At 56.9% G+C, this 16238-nt stretch overlaps 3 protein-coding genes across 5 annotated transcripts in view; 2 read left to right on the top strand and 1 right to left on the bottom strand.

Moving 5' to 3' along the window:
• The window catches only part of LOC113207842 (circadian clock-controlled protein daywake-like), a 13338-nt gene extending 2057 nt beyond the window's left edge, over window positions 1-11281 (top strand). The window contains exons 1-6 of one of the 3 annotated variants that reach the window (XM_026424566.2): window positions 7122-7265; window positions 8074-8166; window positions 9537-9684; window positions 10175-10308; window positions 10387-10539; window positions 10680-11281. In XM_026424566.2, coding sequence (XP_026280351.2) covers window positions 7199-7265; window positions 8074-8166; window positions 9537-9684; window positions 10175-10308; window positions 10387-10539; window positions 10680-10831 — 747 coding nt within the window. In that variant the 5' untranslated portion in view covers window positions 7122-7198 and the 3' untranslated portion in view covers window positions 10832-11281. Of the gene's footprint in view, window positions 1-7121; window positions 7266-8073; window positions 8167-9536; window positions 9685-10174; window positions 10309-10386; window positions 10540-10679 lie in introns of those variants that run through there. The other 2 variants (XM_052267165.1, XM_052267166.1) reach the window with 2 other exon arrangements.
• On the top strand, window positions 1149-6332 carry LOC113207833 (uncharacterized). Its single transcript, XM_026424554.2, has 3 exons — window positions 1149-1233; window positions 4869-5072; window positions 5491-6332. The coding sequence occupies exons 1-3, from the start codon at window positions 1219-1221 to the stop codon at window positions 5914-5916; spliced, it is 645 nt and encodes a 214-aa protein (XP_026280339.1). The 5' UTR covers window positions 1149-1218; the 3' UTR covers window positions 5917-6332.
• A 417-nt stretch (window positions 11282-11698) lies between the features above and the next one.
• LOC113207791 (protein takeout-like) lies at window positions 11699-15265 on the bottom strand. The gene is made up of 6 exons (XM_026424487.2): window positions 15070-15265; window positions 13849-13941; window positions 13395-13542; window positions 13181-13314; window positions 12418-12567; window positions 11699-12332 (listed from the first exon to the last, which is right to left on the bottom strand). The coding sequence occupies exons 1-6, from the start codon at window positions 15149-15151 to the stop codon at window positions 12175-12177; spliced, it is 765 nt and encodes a 254-aa protein (XP_026280272.1). The 5' UTR covers window positions 15152-15265; the 3' UTR covers window positions 11699-12174.
• Window positions 15266-16238: the final 973 nt, after the last annotated feature.

Below are 16238 nucleotides of genomic sequence, written 5' to 3'. Positions count from 1 at the left end.
CTCCCTTCGATACGTAACGTACTATGTGAACGATCCCTAACTAAACGCACAAACGATTTTCAAAAAGCTCCAGTCTGACGGCAATTATTTTGGTTCTGCGTTTGACACTTCTTCGGCTCTGCATGTTTACTGCTCAGCTCACACTGGTTCCGCGGGCGTTCCACTTCCGGCCCCAACGAGTAAAAAGTCCGAACTAATGATAGCGCCTGCAACGCGCTGGGTGGGCAAGCCCACCAAGCAGGTGTGTGAAGACAGCGGCCTGCCCTGAGCCTCTGCAGTGCGAGGGCTTCGGACAAGTCAACGTTGTTTGACGCCCAACATCATCTACGTGTCACCGTTTGTGGAGGGATGTGGGGTGTGGGGGATAATTGATGTCAATTTACTTTACATCTCTCCAGGTAAACCAAGTTGGGCTGAACCTGATACGGTTATAGGCTAGGGATCATCCAGAAAATACGTCCGTCATTCCACCTTATGGAATCACCGAGTGGAGCCTGTTATGCCAACTCCCATGGCGCCTTATAGGTAGGCAACATCCTGCCTGCAGTGCATGCGTGTACGGCGGGTTGGCCTACCCGTAGTCTCGCAGGCGCGAAACACCCAGTAATTGGCGATTGACTTTAAGTAAAACGGACGTACTTTTCTGGACGGCCCCTTAGGAGAACGCTGGGCTGAATTTTGCGATTATGTCTAGATTTACGCATGGCGTCGGACCGCGCTCTCTTTCTGCGACTAGGGCATATGGCAAACAAACTGTGCTTGGCTGGTGTCAGTCGGCTCCCTTACCTCTGCAGCTGCTCCAGGACGCCGGGCGCGGCCGGCGGTGATCGCTCTCCTCGCGCTCGGGCTCGGGCTCCAGCACGCCGCGGTATTGAATGCAAGGGGGGCCGCCGCTCCCGACCCGGTCACCGGTCAGCGCCGCGGCGGCTGTCATATCGGCAGAAGCTGCTGCTGCATCGTGCGGCGTGGTGGTGCAGCGGGGAGGGGTGGGCCTTGCATAACGCACTAGCCGCCCCCCTCCCGGTGCACTGCGCCCTCCCCCGCCCTCCCCGCGCACGCCGTGCTCTCCGTGCACCACACCCCCTCCAGGAGAGCCTCCCTTTCTCTGGACGGCCCGGGCCGCGCGGGGCCCGACCCCATCGAGGGGCTTAAAAAGAAGCGCTAGCTTTGGAGGTGCGCCAGTCCAGTCCACCGTCCCGCACCGACCCAGCACTCACCATGAGAGCCCTCACGGTGAGTAGCTGCAGCAGTCTTAGGATACAGTGCGCCGCCCGCCCCACCCCAGCAAGAGCAGTGCAGTGCAGTGCGACAAAGTGACGGCGTTTAGTCTAAATGCCCCCGAAGTTGAGGGGTCGCGGCATCGAGTGCATCTCATTGGATAAAACGACGACTTGCGTTTAGATTGCTGGTCAGGTCTAAACACCTTTCCTCCAATGGAATCAGAATCCGGCCTGTTCATTCCAAAATGCTACTTATCCGTGCCAGGCGTTTCTTGCGCTCCAGTGTTGCATGATTGCATACTGGCTGGGGCGGCAAGGGTGAAGGTACTTACCACGGGTACTTACCTTTCGAATAGATGACGTGTCACGAATGCCCCATTATCAAGCTTATAGTAGTGTTGTGATAATGTTCGTCAATGGATACATAAGTGTTTATCGCGAATGCGCTTAAACCTATTTCTAGTATGTTAATTTAAATCTTAGTGTTTAAATATATTTCCATTTAATTTGTGCGAAGAAATTATTGTTCTCCTTTGCGGTAAAATTGTTTATGGCAACCTATGCATCCATAATTTGCTTTACAGCCTCTAAGGGAATTTTCTTTCTGAGATTTTTTTTTTAAATTTGCTCGGTAATTTATTGAGGAAAAAATCGAAACGCGCCCTTTTTTGTACTGATTCATAATTCAGCAAAAAGCTTCAATTTGGTTATATTTGTATATCTGAAGCGCAGAGCTCGCCCCCCCGCCCCCCTTCCAGCGAAGTAGGATTCACGGTAAGATACGAGTAAAAGGTCATGATTGATAAAATTACTTTGGGGGAACACGATATGATTCCATGCGAGGGTAGGATTACACGCGCAGCGGTGTGTAGTAGCCTCGTGTTTTTTAAATGAATTAGAGCGAGTGATAGCGGTTAGGCGCGTTCATTTTCGCTCGTGTACAATTGTATCAAAGTGGGGGATTCCTTGTTTCCGTGTTTGTTCTCTATGAGTGTGTCAGAGCGTCAAAGAGTCGGTCTGGTCCGGCAGCTTGCTCCCGCCCCTCGGGTCCAGCCGTTATGACAACAACGAGGAAGCCACTCGCTGAGAGCGCCGCCGTGCCCGCTGCCCGCCGTGCCCGCCGTGCCCGCCGTGCCCGCCGTGCCCGCCGTGCCCGCCTAGCCACGCCGCGCGCTCGCGGGTGGGCAGGGGCACTCCCCCCGCCTCCGTTTAACGCCTGCTTTACGGCAGAATTCCGGATTCTATCGCACTCCCGCTCCGGCGTCCTTTACGAGCCGACTGCGGCAATGTAATTACTCCTTACGGCGTCGCGCGCGCTCGGTCGCGATCGCGACATTTTTTATTCGTGTCACGTCTTGGCGGTAAAACAACCGGGTCAAGTGCCAAAAAAAAGTGCGTCGTATGATTGTCACCTCGTTGTGTTCGGGGTGGGAAGGGAGGCGCTATCGTCGCTCTACCACGAGCAGTGGAGTGGCGACGGCGGAGAGGCGGCGGGCCGCGGGTGTGGGCGCGTGGGCGTGGGCGGGGCGGGGTCGCTTTATGATCCCAGGTCAACTCCCTTGTGCGGCGCGCCTCTTTAACCGCACACGAAAATGTCAGAAGAAGCGAATGCATCACACACGCCGACTGCAGCGGCGGCGCGTGGCCGCGGGGCGGCAGTAAGCAGGCCGGGCGGGGCGGGTTCATCGTCGTCCTGGTCCCTCCGGCCTCTGCCCTGGGGCCTACCCCTGCATCCCGCCGACCCCCGTCCTGGCCGCAGTGCAGTGCAGTGTGCCGCCGCGCCGCTGGTCGTGACACTCTGGGGGTGGCAATGACCTCCGCCTCCGCCCCTGCTCGCGCTCGCGCTGACCTTTTTACGGGGAACTCGGAGCTACCCTGCGTGGCTTTTGTAAGCTCCCCGCTGCGCGTCCAGAGGCGTTCAAAGGCCAAGAACGGCGGCGGCGGCGGCGGCGGCTGCGGCCGCGTCCGCCCGCACTCCGGGGGGTGTCCGACTGGCGTCCGACCGGTGTCCGCGGCCGCGGGTGCAGCAGCCGGCCCCGCTGCAGTCACGGCCGACGCCTTTCGCCGTGGAGGTGCGGGGGGCGCGGCGCGCGCTGCACCGGGCCAGGGGCCAGCCCCCAAGTGGGTCATTGCATCCTCAAAAGACAGCGGCCGGTCGCTTCCTGGCGGCGGCAGTCCGCCCCCGTCCCGGAGCGTGCCGAACGCGACTGCCACCCCTCCGTTCGTCATTCAGCTCCCCGTCCAGCTCCTCGTTCGGATAGTATAATCTGTTCTTCGTCATTTTCTCTCCCACATTTTCCCGAAGAGAAAGAAGTGAGCTGTAAAAGTGAGGCAATGTAAGGCAGTAACCAGGTTCACACGGCCTGTTCCTGGCCGGCCCACCCCACCTCCCACGGAGCGCCGCGTGCCGCGACCCACTACTCGTCCGCGCCGCGGGGCGGATGGCGGCAGCATGTCGTCATTTGTTCGAGAGTCATCGGCGGTGCCCCCGACGTCACGGCGCAGGGCGAGGCGGACGCGTCGTCAGGGCGGACAGCTCCGCGGTGTACTGATCAGGTCCCCCGAGCGGCCGGACCGACGGCGGCCGGGCTGCAGCGACAAACGTGTCGCAACGCAACAAGCCTGCGGGAGTGAGATACTTAAGTAGAGGCGACGATAAGAGATGCGGTGTGTACGGGCGAATGGGAGCCTGCTGCTTCAGGAGGGGCTCTGCGCGGCGAGGCGCGGGTACGCGACGCGCGCTCTAGTTCTCACACCGAAGGCGGGCGTCAACCCGTCAACCAGGCAACCGAAACGCACCCCGCGCGCCCCGCAGGGAGTCGACCGGACCACCCCGCGGGCCGCATAGCGCCCGTCATACGGCTCGCGGGGTCAAAGGTCGGGCGATGCGGTGCAGCGCAAGTGCGGCGCGCACGCACTCTGGGCTGGGCTCGCGGGCACCGCCGGGGCGATTGCGTTGTGATGAGGAGGAATGAGGCCCGGCCCGGTCGGCCACCCTAACCTTACTCAACCGGGGGCGTCCCCCGTCCACCTACCAGACGGCCAGTGGGGCGTCACAGCCAGGGCTCACACGTTCACCAGCTGTCCGGGGCGGGGCGGGGCTGCGCCGGGCCGCGAGGCGTAAATCATCACATTACAGAGCGCCGCGAGGCCGAGCCAGCCGCGCCGCGCCGCCGCGGTAATCATTGTTTTCAACTGGGGCGGGTCCCCGCCGAGTCCCCCCGGACGCTACCTACCTACCCCTCCTCGAGCCGTTAAATCACCCGCGAACAGCTTCATGAATTGCTAGTTACGGTGGGCCGAGCGGCAGCGGTGGTCGGCGGCGGCGGCGCGTCGAGTCGCGATGGCGCCGCAGTTTGTTGTTTCCTGGTCATCTTCCAGGGAGCGCGGCCGCGGCCGGCCAGGCGCAGCGTCCTGGTCCGCGCCGCGCCGCGCCGCGCAGCCCAATTGGCACCTCTTTGTGGACCGACGCCGCCGCAACAGCGGTTACCCCCCCGGCTCGCGGCGCAAACGAGTCCGCGGCGACACCGCCACGCCGCGCCACGCCGCGCTAGAGGCGAAAGGCGTCGCGGCTACCAAGTGGGCGGGGGAGAGGTTGTGCTTGCTCTTCTTTGGTTCTGATTAGTGTGCCGTTTTTTTCCCATCCAGATCTTCGCCCTTGTCGCCCTGGCGCAGGTTCGCGCTGACGCCAGCCTCGGTGGATACAGCCTAGGCGGCGGTGGCGGCGGCTACAGTTCCGGGGGCGGCTACAGCTCCGGGGGCGGCTACAGCCTCGGCGGCGGCGGTGGCGGCGGCTACAGCTCCGGCGGCGGTTACAGCTCCGGCGGTGGCGGCGGCTACAGCTACAACGCGGTGAGTTCAACGGGCACATCCTGCTGGTTCGAGTACAGATTTTATTCTCTGAGGGACTCCGCCTCCCGGTCGATCTGGTTCTGACGAAACGAGGATGGCACGCATAAAAAGGCGTTGTAAGTCGAATGAAGCACGGTACGTGCGTCATGAGCTGCCCCACGCTGCTTGACCCGCGGCAGAGTGAAAGAGAGCGTGCATGGAGGGGCGAGTGGGAGGGACGGAGACGGCAGCGGCGGCGGGAGCTTTAAAGTGGGTCACGACGACGTTCTGCGGACGAGCTCTCCGGGTCGGGGACCCGAATGGACACGGGGGGCACCACCCCAAGTGCACCGGGCCATGCCAGGACGAAAATAGATGCCATGCTGCTCCCCCAAACTGAGGTACTGTCTCTAAACTCACCTTTCTCTGTCCACCCCAGGCTCCCATCGTCACCAAGCACGTGTATGTGCACGTGGCGCCCGAGGAGCCCGACGTGCAGCGCCAGGTGCGCATCCAGGCGCCGGGCCAGGCCAAGAAGCACTACAAGATCGTGTTCATCAAGGCGCCCAGCCCGCCCCAGGCGGCCGGCGCCACCGTGCAGCTCCCGCAACAGGACGAGGAGAAGACCCTCATCTACGTGCTGCACAAGAAGGAGGAGCAGCAGGCCGAGATCAACATCCAGCCCGCGCCCCAGACCACGCCCCAGAAGCCGGAGGTTTACTTCATCAAGTACCGCACGCAGAAGGGCGCCGCGCCGTCCACCAGCTACGGCGCCCCCGCCGCCGCGCCTTCGTCCAGCTACGGCGCCCCCTCGGCGTCCGTGTCGGCGCCGTCCTCCAGCTACGGCGCCCCCAGCAGCTACTAGGCGGCCTCGCGCCTCGCGCCGCACCCCGCGCCCTCGCGGAGCCTGGGGAGCTCCATCGGTCCTTACGGGTCTGCCATCTCCAACACCTCTCCAACCCTGTCCGCTGGGCCCGGACCGTCGCCCCGCGGCGGGCGCTGTGATAAGGGGCCCCCTGCCGTCCCCGCCCCGCCCCGCTCCCCCGACAGCCAAAGCTCGGCCCCGCCAGCCCCCCGTGCGCCGCTCCCACCTTCACGACACGCGGCCGGGTGGCTTCCACTGTAACTGAACTGACCCATTTTATACACCCCTCTGGTCGGGCTGGGCTGGCCTGGAACTGTTTCTGCTGTACATACTCACTCCTTCAGCTTGCCCCTTCCTCGTAGATTAATGATTTGTATCTCATGAAGCAAGAATAAAAAACGGTGGCCATACATGTACCTGGTGGAGCGTTTATTCCGCCATCACCCTTGACCCGCTACCACGGCTCACCGCTCCCCCCGCGATGGCGCCAACACCAGCGCGTCCGCGGCGGATGGGTTGCCTACCCCGGCGGCGCCCGGCCCGCGCCGCCCGCCGCGGTCACCTGTCGGCCACCGGTCAGGGCGGTGCAACGGAATGGGGTCGATGCATTATTCAGATGACGCCGCCGATTATGATGCTATTTATTTATTTTTTGCCGCGACTCTTAGTCTCTCCATGGACCCCGTTAGCGTGCTGAGGTTGAGACAGGAAGGTCAGCGCGGCTGCCTGCCCTGCCAGACGCGCACGCGCTCTGTGATCCCGCGACCCGCACAACAACTGAACACATTGTGCCTTCGACCGTTACGGGCTCACGGGGGCCTCAAACCGCGCCGCGTAATCGCGAGACACCCGGCGCCGTAACTTTGTCATAAAACGGCTGCCTAACGCGTATCATCACGACGGTCCGGGCGGGCCGTTGCGGCTGACAGACAGGAGAGCCAGCGCCGGCTATGCTGCCCTGAGCCAGGGCCGGGGCCGGGGGCCGGGCCCCCGCCGGGCCCCGCTCTGCGCTGCGCTGTTGTTCGCGTCGCAGCCAAAGGGGGAGAAGGAAGGTCATTTGAGCCCCTCTGCCGATACCGCGGGTAAAAACCCAACGGCAAACGCACACAAGTCCGGTGGTCTTCGGCTTGCCCCGGGTGGTCGCGGCGGTGGGAGGGGGGGAGGGGGGCGGGGGCCCCCGTTCGTGTGGCGGGGGCAGCGGGGGCTGCAACCCTTACATGTATACGGCGAGCAGCGGCCAGCACGCGCCCAGTACTGGACCCGCACCGGCACCATCAGCACCATGGCGATCAGGACCATCATCGGCGTTCTCGTCCTCGTCGCGGCGGCCGCACAGGCCAAGAAGATCCGTGAGTACACTTAGGCCCTTCGTGCTTGCAACGCCCAGGGGGTGTCGCCATTTAGCGGAGGTGGTTGTCGCAAGCGGGCGCGGACGGACAGTGACCCAGCGCGATGCGGTCTGTCGGCGAACCACCTGTTGTTCTGCTGTTCCGGCTGTTCCTTGGGCCCCATTTTTCCTGAGGATATACCAGATGGCTGGTTAACCTCCCGTATTTCTGTAGTTATGCAGTACCGCATTCCTAGGTGGGGGTGGGTTGCCGACTCGCTCGCCCCGTAAGGCGCCGGGGACAGGGGCTATATACCTCTGAAGGAAAGCCCGCCTGCACTCGTGCGTGCGTCACAGTATAACTGCAGATAAGTGCAGAGGGTAAACCAGCTACCTGGTTCCAAGGCAGTTCGTAACTGCACAATTCAGTTGGGATCGTGGGCCTTTTAGCCGCGGCCAATAAAGCATTCCGGTACAGCTGAAATGCAAAAGAATGCAAGGAACAAGAAAACGGAAGTCACCATGTTAAAGGATAGTGATTTCCGTTTTCTTCTTCCCCTCATTCTTCTGCATTTCATCTTTACCGGAATGCTTTATCGGTTCAGGAGGAACAGGAGGAAAGAAACCCTGGGGCGTGTTGACTTGAAAGATTAGGATGGCTCAGACTAGACCAGTTGATACCGTCGCTTGATGATCAGATCCTGATTAGTAAAAGTCCATCAGAATGTGATAAATGTTGTAGTCCTGTTATCCGTAAGGCAGGGACACGATAATCATTGAAACGACATTTTTTATCATTTGCAGCATTCATGTTTTCTTACTCATTGCAGCCGATTATCTCCAGACATGCAAAAGGAGCGACCCAAAGTACGACGACTGCCTCACGAAAGCCATTGTGGCCGCCAAGCCCTACCTCAACAAGGGTGAGTACAAGGCATATCGCGAGGCATGAGCTGCCTGCGCAAGAACACATTCTTCTAAGAAACGATAAACAGAAGCAGTGACAGCAGGCACACGTCCGTGACAAATCATATATTAGGCCTCGTTACTATGTCTTCAATAACGCGGAAGTAGTGTGAACAACATCCCGACACGAAGATACAAATATCTCTCTGCTCCTCCCCCCTCTCTCTCCCCCTCTGTCTCCCTCTCTCTCACACACACTGCACGCATGCTTTCTGCCTGCCGTCAGTTTCCTTCCCGCTCGTCGTGTGAGTTGCGTGACGATCGACAAACTGACGTTGCGTCCTGATGCAACCGACGAGCGGTGCGTCTCTGGCTGCTGGACACGACTGTGGGACACACTCGGCCGAGCAGTGTAATCAGGGTTAATAACAGTTGCAGCAGGGTGTGGGAGGAGCCCATCCGCGCTCCGTGCATCCCAATGCGTCCTGGAAATCATTTACACAGCAGCAGGGGGCGTGGCGTGGCTCATTGATGGACATTGCTGTCAGAGCAACATATCGGAAAAGAGTGAAAAGAGCAGGAGCTTGATAGTAATCATCCTAGTTTGTCTGTGGGATATGGCTCGGCACGCAGGATTCTGCACGACTGCAACGGCGTGTTCCATGACGCTCAGCAGGAGGGGGGAGGGGGGGGGGGGGGGGGGTCTGGCTCCACTGACAGGGGCACCGTCCATCGGTCAGGGCGAGCAGGGACGCACTCTTCTCCTTTTATTGGGAATACAACATGACGGCGAGTTTGGATGGGCTGAGACCGAGCACCGCCACGCAGCGCCACGCCAGGCGCAGTGATGCAATATTATGGAGGACCGTGAACTGTCGTCTGCTTGTTGAATAAATCGGCAAGGGACCCCGGTTTGGCACTCGGGCCGGCTGGAGTGCGGGGCCTTGAAGACAACTTGAGGACACTTGGGTTTGTGTTAACACTCGGAGCGGGTTTCCCTGTGGTGCTTCTTTTATTTCTCGTGCCTGATTGGCGATCATAACTAGATATGGAATCGTCTTTTCAAAGTTAATTGCCGTTTATCGCAACGGATTTTTCCATGTTGAGGTCTGCGTTTGTTTTTCAATCTTTGCAAGTGATGCTCAATGGATTTTCCCATTCCCGGACCTCTGCCCCTTCCTTTCATCCTGCTCCTCGGACAGTGGCCTTCCCTAATTCGCACGCTTCTCCTGTTTCTCTCTCTTGCATCGTACGCCTTGCAATTTCATGGCAGATCTCACCGACCACAAACGCCATACACGCAATATTTAAATAATACTTACGAGCAAAACAACGAAACAAATAGTAACGCATTCCTTATTTAAAAGAGCGTGGATGTCCTTTGCAGGTATCCCCAAGCTCCATGTGCCGCCATATGAGCCGCTGGAGTTCCCTGCGCTCGACGTGGACCGCAACCTGGACAACATCCAGGTGAAGGCTCACCTCACGAACATCAAGATCTACGGCGCGAGTGGCTTCATCATCGACAGCCTGAAGTAAGCATCGCCGCTGTGTCCACGCCCATTGCTGTAGTTGTCAGACTCTCCCACACGCACACCGCGGGGGTTTCCTTACTTGCCGTGGCTGTAGTTGCTGAGCTTAACTTGAACTTGAAATTAAACTTTAACTTTAAATGCTCAGCTCTGTTAGGGGGCGCAAGGGGAGACCGCCCGGAAGACGGCGTGAAGTGAGGCGCCTGGCGTGAGACGTGGGACGTGAGGTGGACAGGCATGCCAACCAAAATCGCGAAAACATTTTAATTTTAGCGCGCCGCAGGCCAAGGTAGACGCACATATTTATCTCAGCTTCACACGGTTTTAACGTGCGTCTACCTTGTTAGGCTGCACCGCACGTGCGCGTGTGTGCGGGTTGCCTACTTGAACTGACGGCGGCCGCGCCGAAGTAAGACGCGAGCGTGCGGCACTACTGGCGCTGTGTAAGCTGGGATGGTGGAGCAGCATGTCAAACATTTTGGACGGTTTCCAGATCTGATCTCAGTAAGCACGAAGTGACGGCCACCGTGACGATTCCGAAAGTCTTTGTCGACATGGACTACAATGTCCAGGGTCGCCTCCTCGTCGTTCCCATCGTTGGTTTCGGCCACTTTAAGGGCAACTTCAGTAAGTCCAGATTGTTGCCACGCAAGCCGCACTGCTGGGGTCTGCGAAAGTGATAATATGACCAATTCTCTTTTACAGCAAACTGCAAGGCTGTAATCAAGGGCAATGCCAAAATATTTAACAACAAAAAGAACGTCAAGCACCTTAAGCTGGATAAGTTCCACGCCAAGCTCGCCGTCGGTGACACGGCCTTCGACATCCAGAACAAGGACACCAGGAGCGCTGCCATCGGTATGGTGACGGCCCCAGCCGGACTTGGGCTTGAGGGACTTGGGGGACAGAGAGGAGGCGGGCCCCATCTCCTTAAATTTTTGTTTACGTCGATGTTTCTGTTGTTCCGTGTTTGTTAAACGGCAGATCTTGTTTTGCAGCGAACGCAGCCAACGCCTTCATCGCCCAGAACAGGCGGCAGGTCATCCAGATAGTGCTCCCCATCGTAGAAGAAACCATGGATGAGGTGGTGCGGCAGATCGGAGACGACATCCTCAGCACCATGCCCTACCATGAGATCCTCCCTGAATAGGTACGCGCAGTCGACTCCTCCAAGCACCATCAACACATAGTCCTTAAACTATTATGATATTTATCTTTAAACAAAACAAGGTGTATGTATCGCTGTTACCGTTTAGAGGCCCGCTGCCCCATTGAAAACTGTTTTCTAGGTTTTTCGTCCTTTAAGATTGAAAACAACTACGAAAATCTACAAATATTTTGGGCTGTAAGTGTGTAAATTAATTCCCCTGGAATTAATGGACGTGGATCTTTTTTGTTATAATTGACAGCAGACAGAGTATCATAAGAAAGCGGCTTTAACATTTGTACCTGTGATTCGCGTCTCAACTTATCATCTTGCGTTACCATGACACATACTGTATTATCGAGGCATTTAAATGTTACCATCATCATCATGTTTACATGTTTTCGTGTTTACGTTTAGTTACCAAATAAAAAAATATGTTTGAAATAGTGAAAAGTCGTTCTGTCATTGTAAGGGGGCACGCGCTGCGCCGGCTGGGTAGGCAGCCCATTTCACATTCAAGATGGATTGGATGCATTGAAGGCGGGCGGATCCGAGACGGGACGTGCACCGTTGCGCCAGCGCCCTGGGGGATCGTCCAGAACGTACGCTTTTCTCAGATTCGTTCGGCAAATTACAGGAGCCCGGCGCCTGCGAAACTTGGGGTAGGCCACCCAGCAGTGCACGCGTGCTCTGAATGAAAAATGTTGCCTGCCTACCAGGCGCTCTCAGAGCTTGCATTGGCAGAACTGGGCAATGTCGCAACGGCAAATGGCGGACGTACTTTCTGCATGATCCCTGTGTGCGCCTTTCAAAATTAATTACAAACAACACTAAAAACTCACACTGTTTTTAAAAACAACTTCATACATGTAACTAGAGGTATCATTTATTTAAAATTAACTTCACCAAATATTCTCCGGCACGTATCCAAGACAGATACGAGCCTTACCCTTCACACATAAATAGAAAACATAAATAAAGACTATAAATAAATAGACAGACGCATGTACACAGGGTAAAATAATGCTACAAAACTTGTACGTCGGTATGTTTAGGTCAACGTGTACGTCCGACATCGGTAGGTTAAGATTGGTCTACTTCGGTGGTGCATTTTCGGAAGAGGAAGAAGTGCAAACTCACTGCTATCAGATTCTCCGAAGAAGGCCCGCCAAATTAAATGTGTATGCCAACCATTGTGAGCAGTGCCCCTCTTCCATATCTCTCCCGGAAAAGGAGTAGTCGTAACATCCCACTCGAAAGTCATAGTGGAAGATCGATTAAATAATTTTTTGGAGAACAGTACTCCAAGAGATCACAGCCGAGATGAGCCGTCCCATAGGACGCGGCTATAGCTTGGTGGGTAGCAGCCTGTTGTACGGTACTACTCGCACCACGTTGCTGGCCACATCCTCCACGATCATCGCTGCGACCGCTTCTACGGCCGGCTTCACCTCCTCGAGGATGTCCTTGGTGTTCTCGTTGAGGAAGGTGTTGGTCGTCCGACCTGTTGAGGAGGAGCGGCCATTAAACAAGGTGCTCATGCGCATGGCGAAGACGCCTCAGGTTCCGCGCTGCCGTCTTTTACTTACTCAGGATGGGGTCGCCGTTAAAGAGGTTGCCAAAGTGTGCCTTGGCGCCGCCGATAGTCAGCGACACTCGGGTCTCGGTCGGCCGGATATACTCGCCGTTCTTGCGCTTGACTAAGTTGAGCTGGATATCCACGGAGGCCTTGGTGTTTGCTGGAGAAAGAAAGAGAGAGAGAGAGGGGGAGGGGATTGATAATTTGGAACAATATCTCACGTAGCTGAATCAGTCAGCCCCAAGACACCAAGGTAGTACACTTGAAAAACCCCGACGTTATGCACTTTTTGCAGGAGTGTGTGAGCGGGTTACCTGATCCCTCGGAGCCCTATTCGACAGGTTAGAGATGGCTGGCAAGCCCGCCTGCCCAGGCGCCTTACAGCGCCGTGTGAGTAGGCAACCCACCCACTCGCTTGAATGCGGTATAGCATATCTAAAATGTAGTACGGCGCCCAACGGCCCACCAGTCCGGTCACCCTGTACTTTAACTAAGGTCTGATTGGTGCTCTCCCCCCCCCCCCCCACCCCGGTGGATCTAAATACACTGCACAAATCTCAAGAAGCATTATAATGCTATAGTGCTTTGAATTCTTAAGCCCAAATTTGAAACGTTGTTATGGAGTATAGGTGCTGTACCAGGGTGGCGTAGTTAAAAGTGTAGGACATCATATGGCACCTTTGGTCCTAGCTTAGAACACTAAGGTAGGTACTACTCTTGTAAGTCGAGCGAATGTGTGGATGACACTTATCTTTCCAGACTAGAATACTCACTCAAGTTAGCGGTGAAGATGCCCTCGCCCCTGATGGGCACGACCAGGGCTCTGCCGTCGATCACGTAGTCCGACTCGAGGTACAGGTCAGGGATGTCCACATTTCCATCAATTTTAAGATCCTTCTCGATAAACCTGGGGAAAAGTGCGCGCTGAGTAATGCTGGACCTTCCCGCTCCGCCCCCTTCAGGGCTTACGAACAATATGACCGGTACCTGACTTGCTGGAACTTGTATTCGCCGAGTCCATAGATCTTCAGGTTGGTGAGCTTGAGTTTGTAGTTGACAGCGCCAGTGCCCTGTTCTAGTTTCACCATGGGAATGTTGAGCGGGGAAACAGAAGGGATGTTCAGTTCAGGAATGCCTGTCGGAAAGATTCGAGTTTAGATCAACAATCTTGCAGATTCACGAGAATGAAGAACGAAGCAAAGAAGTTAACAAACCAGGAACACACTTTGGCTTCGTACCGATTTTAGTTATTTCAAAAGTGTTTCTGAGTTTTTTGAAAAAAAATTGCATTTTTGGGTAATATTTCTAAATTATATTCAAGAGGTATTTCAGATCCTTCTGTTTTTTGACGTCTGACCCTCGCCGATATTGCTATGGTCGGGTAGTCGTTATCTCGTCAGGTGGGCTATCGCCCCCTGGCTGTGCCAACAGTTCTACTCACCCCTGGCGATGTATGGCTGCAGCGTCACGGTGGCTTTTCGGATACACTCCGCCAACTGGGGATCGCTTCGGCTGCATATCGGTACGAATGAAGCTACAAAAAACCAAAATTGGAAAAAAAGTGTTAATGGTCGCAGTTTGAAGCCTTTGAGGTAAGCAAAGTCTAGATGATTTAAGCGCCTACAGTTCGAAGAGCCACCGTTATTTTTCGACGTTGAATCGACGTCGACTTGGCCTTTTTCACCGGTGTGTACATTAGTATCCAAACCGCCTGCAGTAACAAGCGTTCCATAGCAACGAGCGTCTTTCAGATTGATTGGTATGTCTAATGATTCCAGCTGCGCCGTGTAATTATTTTCGACTGGAGGCCAAACGAAAGGACTTTGTCAGTCTCACTCGCTTCACCTACTGGGCAAAAGGCCGCGTCCAAGATCAAAGAAACATTTATAACTAATGATAGAAGAAAAAGTTCCTTAATACAACTTTGCTGCGAGACTACCAACTTGCCCCGTCTCCTCTACAACAAAATAAGATATGAATTTGCGATTGCAGATATGTGAAGCGAAAATATTTGGTTCAGCTCGAGAGATCTGCTTCCAACTTGTCCATCAATTTGTGGTTTACGACATTCTAAAAATATTGGAAAAAACAAATGACTGCTCCGCCGATTGGGAAGACCAGTGATTTAATCGCTGCCGGTGTATGCTAAACAACCGCCGGAGCTGCCATCTATATGGGGTTTAGTTTTGTTACTTCCCAAAAAGGAAATGACAGATTATTTTCCCAGAATAATTTAATCTATCACCGCTTTTGTCAGTAGCACACTCCTGGCCCATAGCAGAATGGCTGCAATTCGTAAAGAACTCTGCCAAGAAGATCTTGTATTCCCATATCATTAGCTGACTTATTTACGAACGGGCCCTGCGCCTTCCTTCGTCCAGTCGCCTGCAGAGTGCAGAGCATCCGACCAGGCCTGACCTTGGGTCCACTCGCGGCGAGGAGCGGCGCGGCGTACAGTCGGGACAAGAAAGTGAAAGGAAAACAACACTTGGCCGGCCGGAGATGGACTTCGACAGGTCGACCACCTGATGTGTGCTTCAAGAATCGGTGCGCATGTTTAACGATTTTATTTATTCATTGAAAAATCTGATGCTATGACTTCTGCACGTCGTGCTCGTGTCACCCCATTGATTAAGCACTAAGGCCTCCGTCGGACACTTACGGAGCTCCTTAGCCGCGAGCACGCTCTGGAGGGCGGCAGCGAGTATGAGGAGCATCCTCAAAGAGGTTCCAGTGGACGCCATGATCGCCGAGCTGCTGGACACTGTATCCGACGGGACCCTCGGTCGTACGCACACACACACTCGCGGGACGCAGGTACACAGCCAACGGTTGGCGACTGTCTGCAACTTCACGGTCACCGGCGTTATATACTCAACCTCTGCCTGTTTTGCCCAGCATCACCCCGCCAATCCCTGCCACCACGCCTCTCCCGCCGCTCACCCCGCCCCGCCACGCCCGCCTCGCCCGCCACGCTCCGCACCCCCTCCACCCCGCACCCCCTCCGCGCCGCACCCCAGAGCATCCACACGCCGCCGCCGCCGCGGAGCAGCCGTAGGATTGGCGAGTCCGTCAGCAACAAAACGACGGCGGAACAACGGATCGAATTAAACATGGCGAGGCATGTGAGGAGGCGGCCGGACTGTTCCTGCTCCGGCTGGGCCTGCTGGACCTGCTGGACCCGCTCGCTGGACCGCCGGACGGCCGCTTCCGGCTTCTCGCAGGACGACACGCAGGGCCCGCGGCGCAAGGGCGGCCGGCCGGCAGATGCAGCGAGCGCGGCGGGGAAGGGCGAGCAGGGCGGATATGAGGGTGGCAGCCACCCCGCGCCGTCTGCCGGGGACCGCCGGGGACCGCCGGGGACGGAACTTTCTTTCCGATCGGTGCAACTAATCACGCCATCTTATCCGCGCTCGTCCGGCCCGCCCCGCCGCCTAATGACGCGGGTCCAGCTCGCGGCGTGTTCTGTTCGCGCGCTCTGCCTATCGGCCGCGCGTCGCGGAACCACGCGGACGGCACGGCGGACAGCAGGCCGCTGGTCAGGTGTCAAGTTCACGGCTGCCGTCTCCCTCCTCCCCGGCCCCGGCGGCGACGACGCGCTCCGGCGGGAAAGGGTGGGGCGGGGCCGGCTGGAGCCGGCTCGACGCCGCCGCGTGGCAGCCGAGTGACAGACGAACACCACTCCATGCCGGCAGCCGCCTCCATCTCCTCCAGCCGCCACCACGACGGCTGCCGCACGAATCGCCCACAAACATGGGCGACGACAGCGACTTGACGGAAATGCTCGGATGCGAGCGCGTCAAGCTCGGGTCCTGCCGCCACGCTCGCTGC

Source organism: Frankliniella occidentalis, unplaced genomic scaffold (genome assembly GCF_000697945.3).
Source record: "Frankliniella occidentalis isolate FOCC.00 unplaced genomic scaffold, Focc_3.1 Scaffold47, whole genome shotgun sequence".
In the NCBI taxonomy this organism is placed as follows: Eukaryota; Metazoa; Arthropoda; class Insecta; order Thysanoptera; family Thripidae; genus Frankliniella; species Frankliniella occidentalis.
Note: the sequence above shows the minus strand (reverse complement) of the source record. Positions and strands in the feature narration are given on the sequence as shown.

What these genes read in the sequence shown, in the direction of transcription:
- LOC113207791 (XM_026424487.2), bottom strand. Translation starts at nt 15,151, where the DNA reads ATGGCGTCCACTGGAACCTCTTTGAGGATGCTCCTCATACTCGCTGCC. An exon ending in GCAGCCATACATCGCCAGGG is followed by an intron (nt 13,543 to 13,848) that starts GTGAGTAGAACT and finishes TCTTTCCGACAG; the next exon opens with GCATTCCTGAACTGAACATC. An exon ending in CATCTTCACCGCTAACTTGA is followed by an intron (nt 12,568 to 13,180) that starts GTGAGTATTCTA and finishes TTCTTTCTCCAG; the next exon opens with CAAACACCAAGGCCTCCGTG.
- LOC113207833 (XM_026424554.2), top strand. An exon ending in GCGGCTACAGCTACAACGCG is followed by an intron (nt 5,073 to 5,490) that starts GTGAGTTCAACG and finishes TGTCCACCCCAG; the next exon opens with GCTCCCATCGTCACCAAGCA.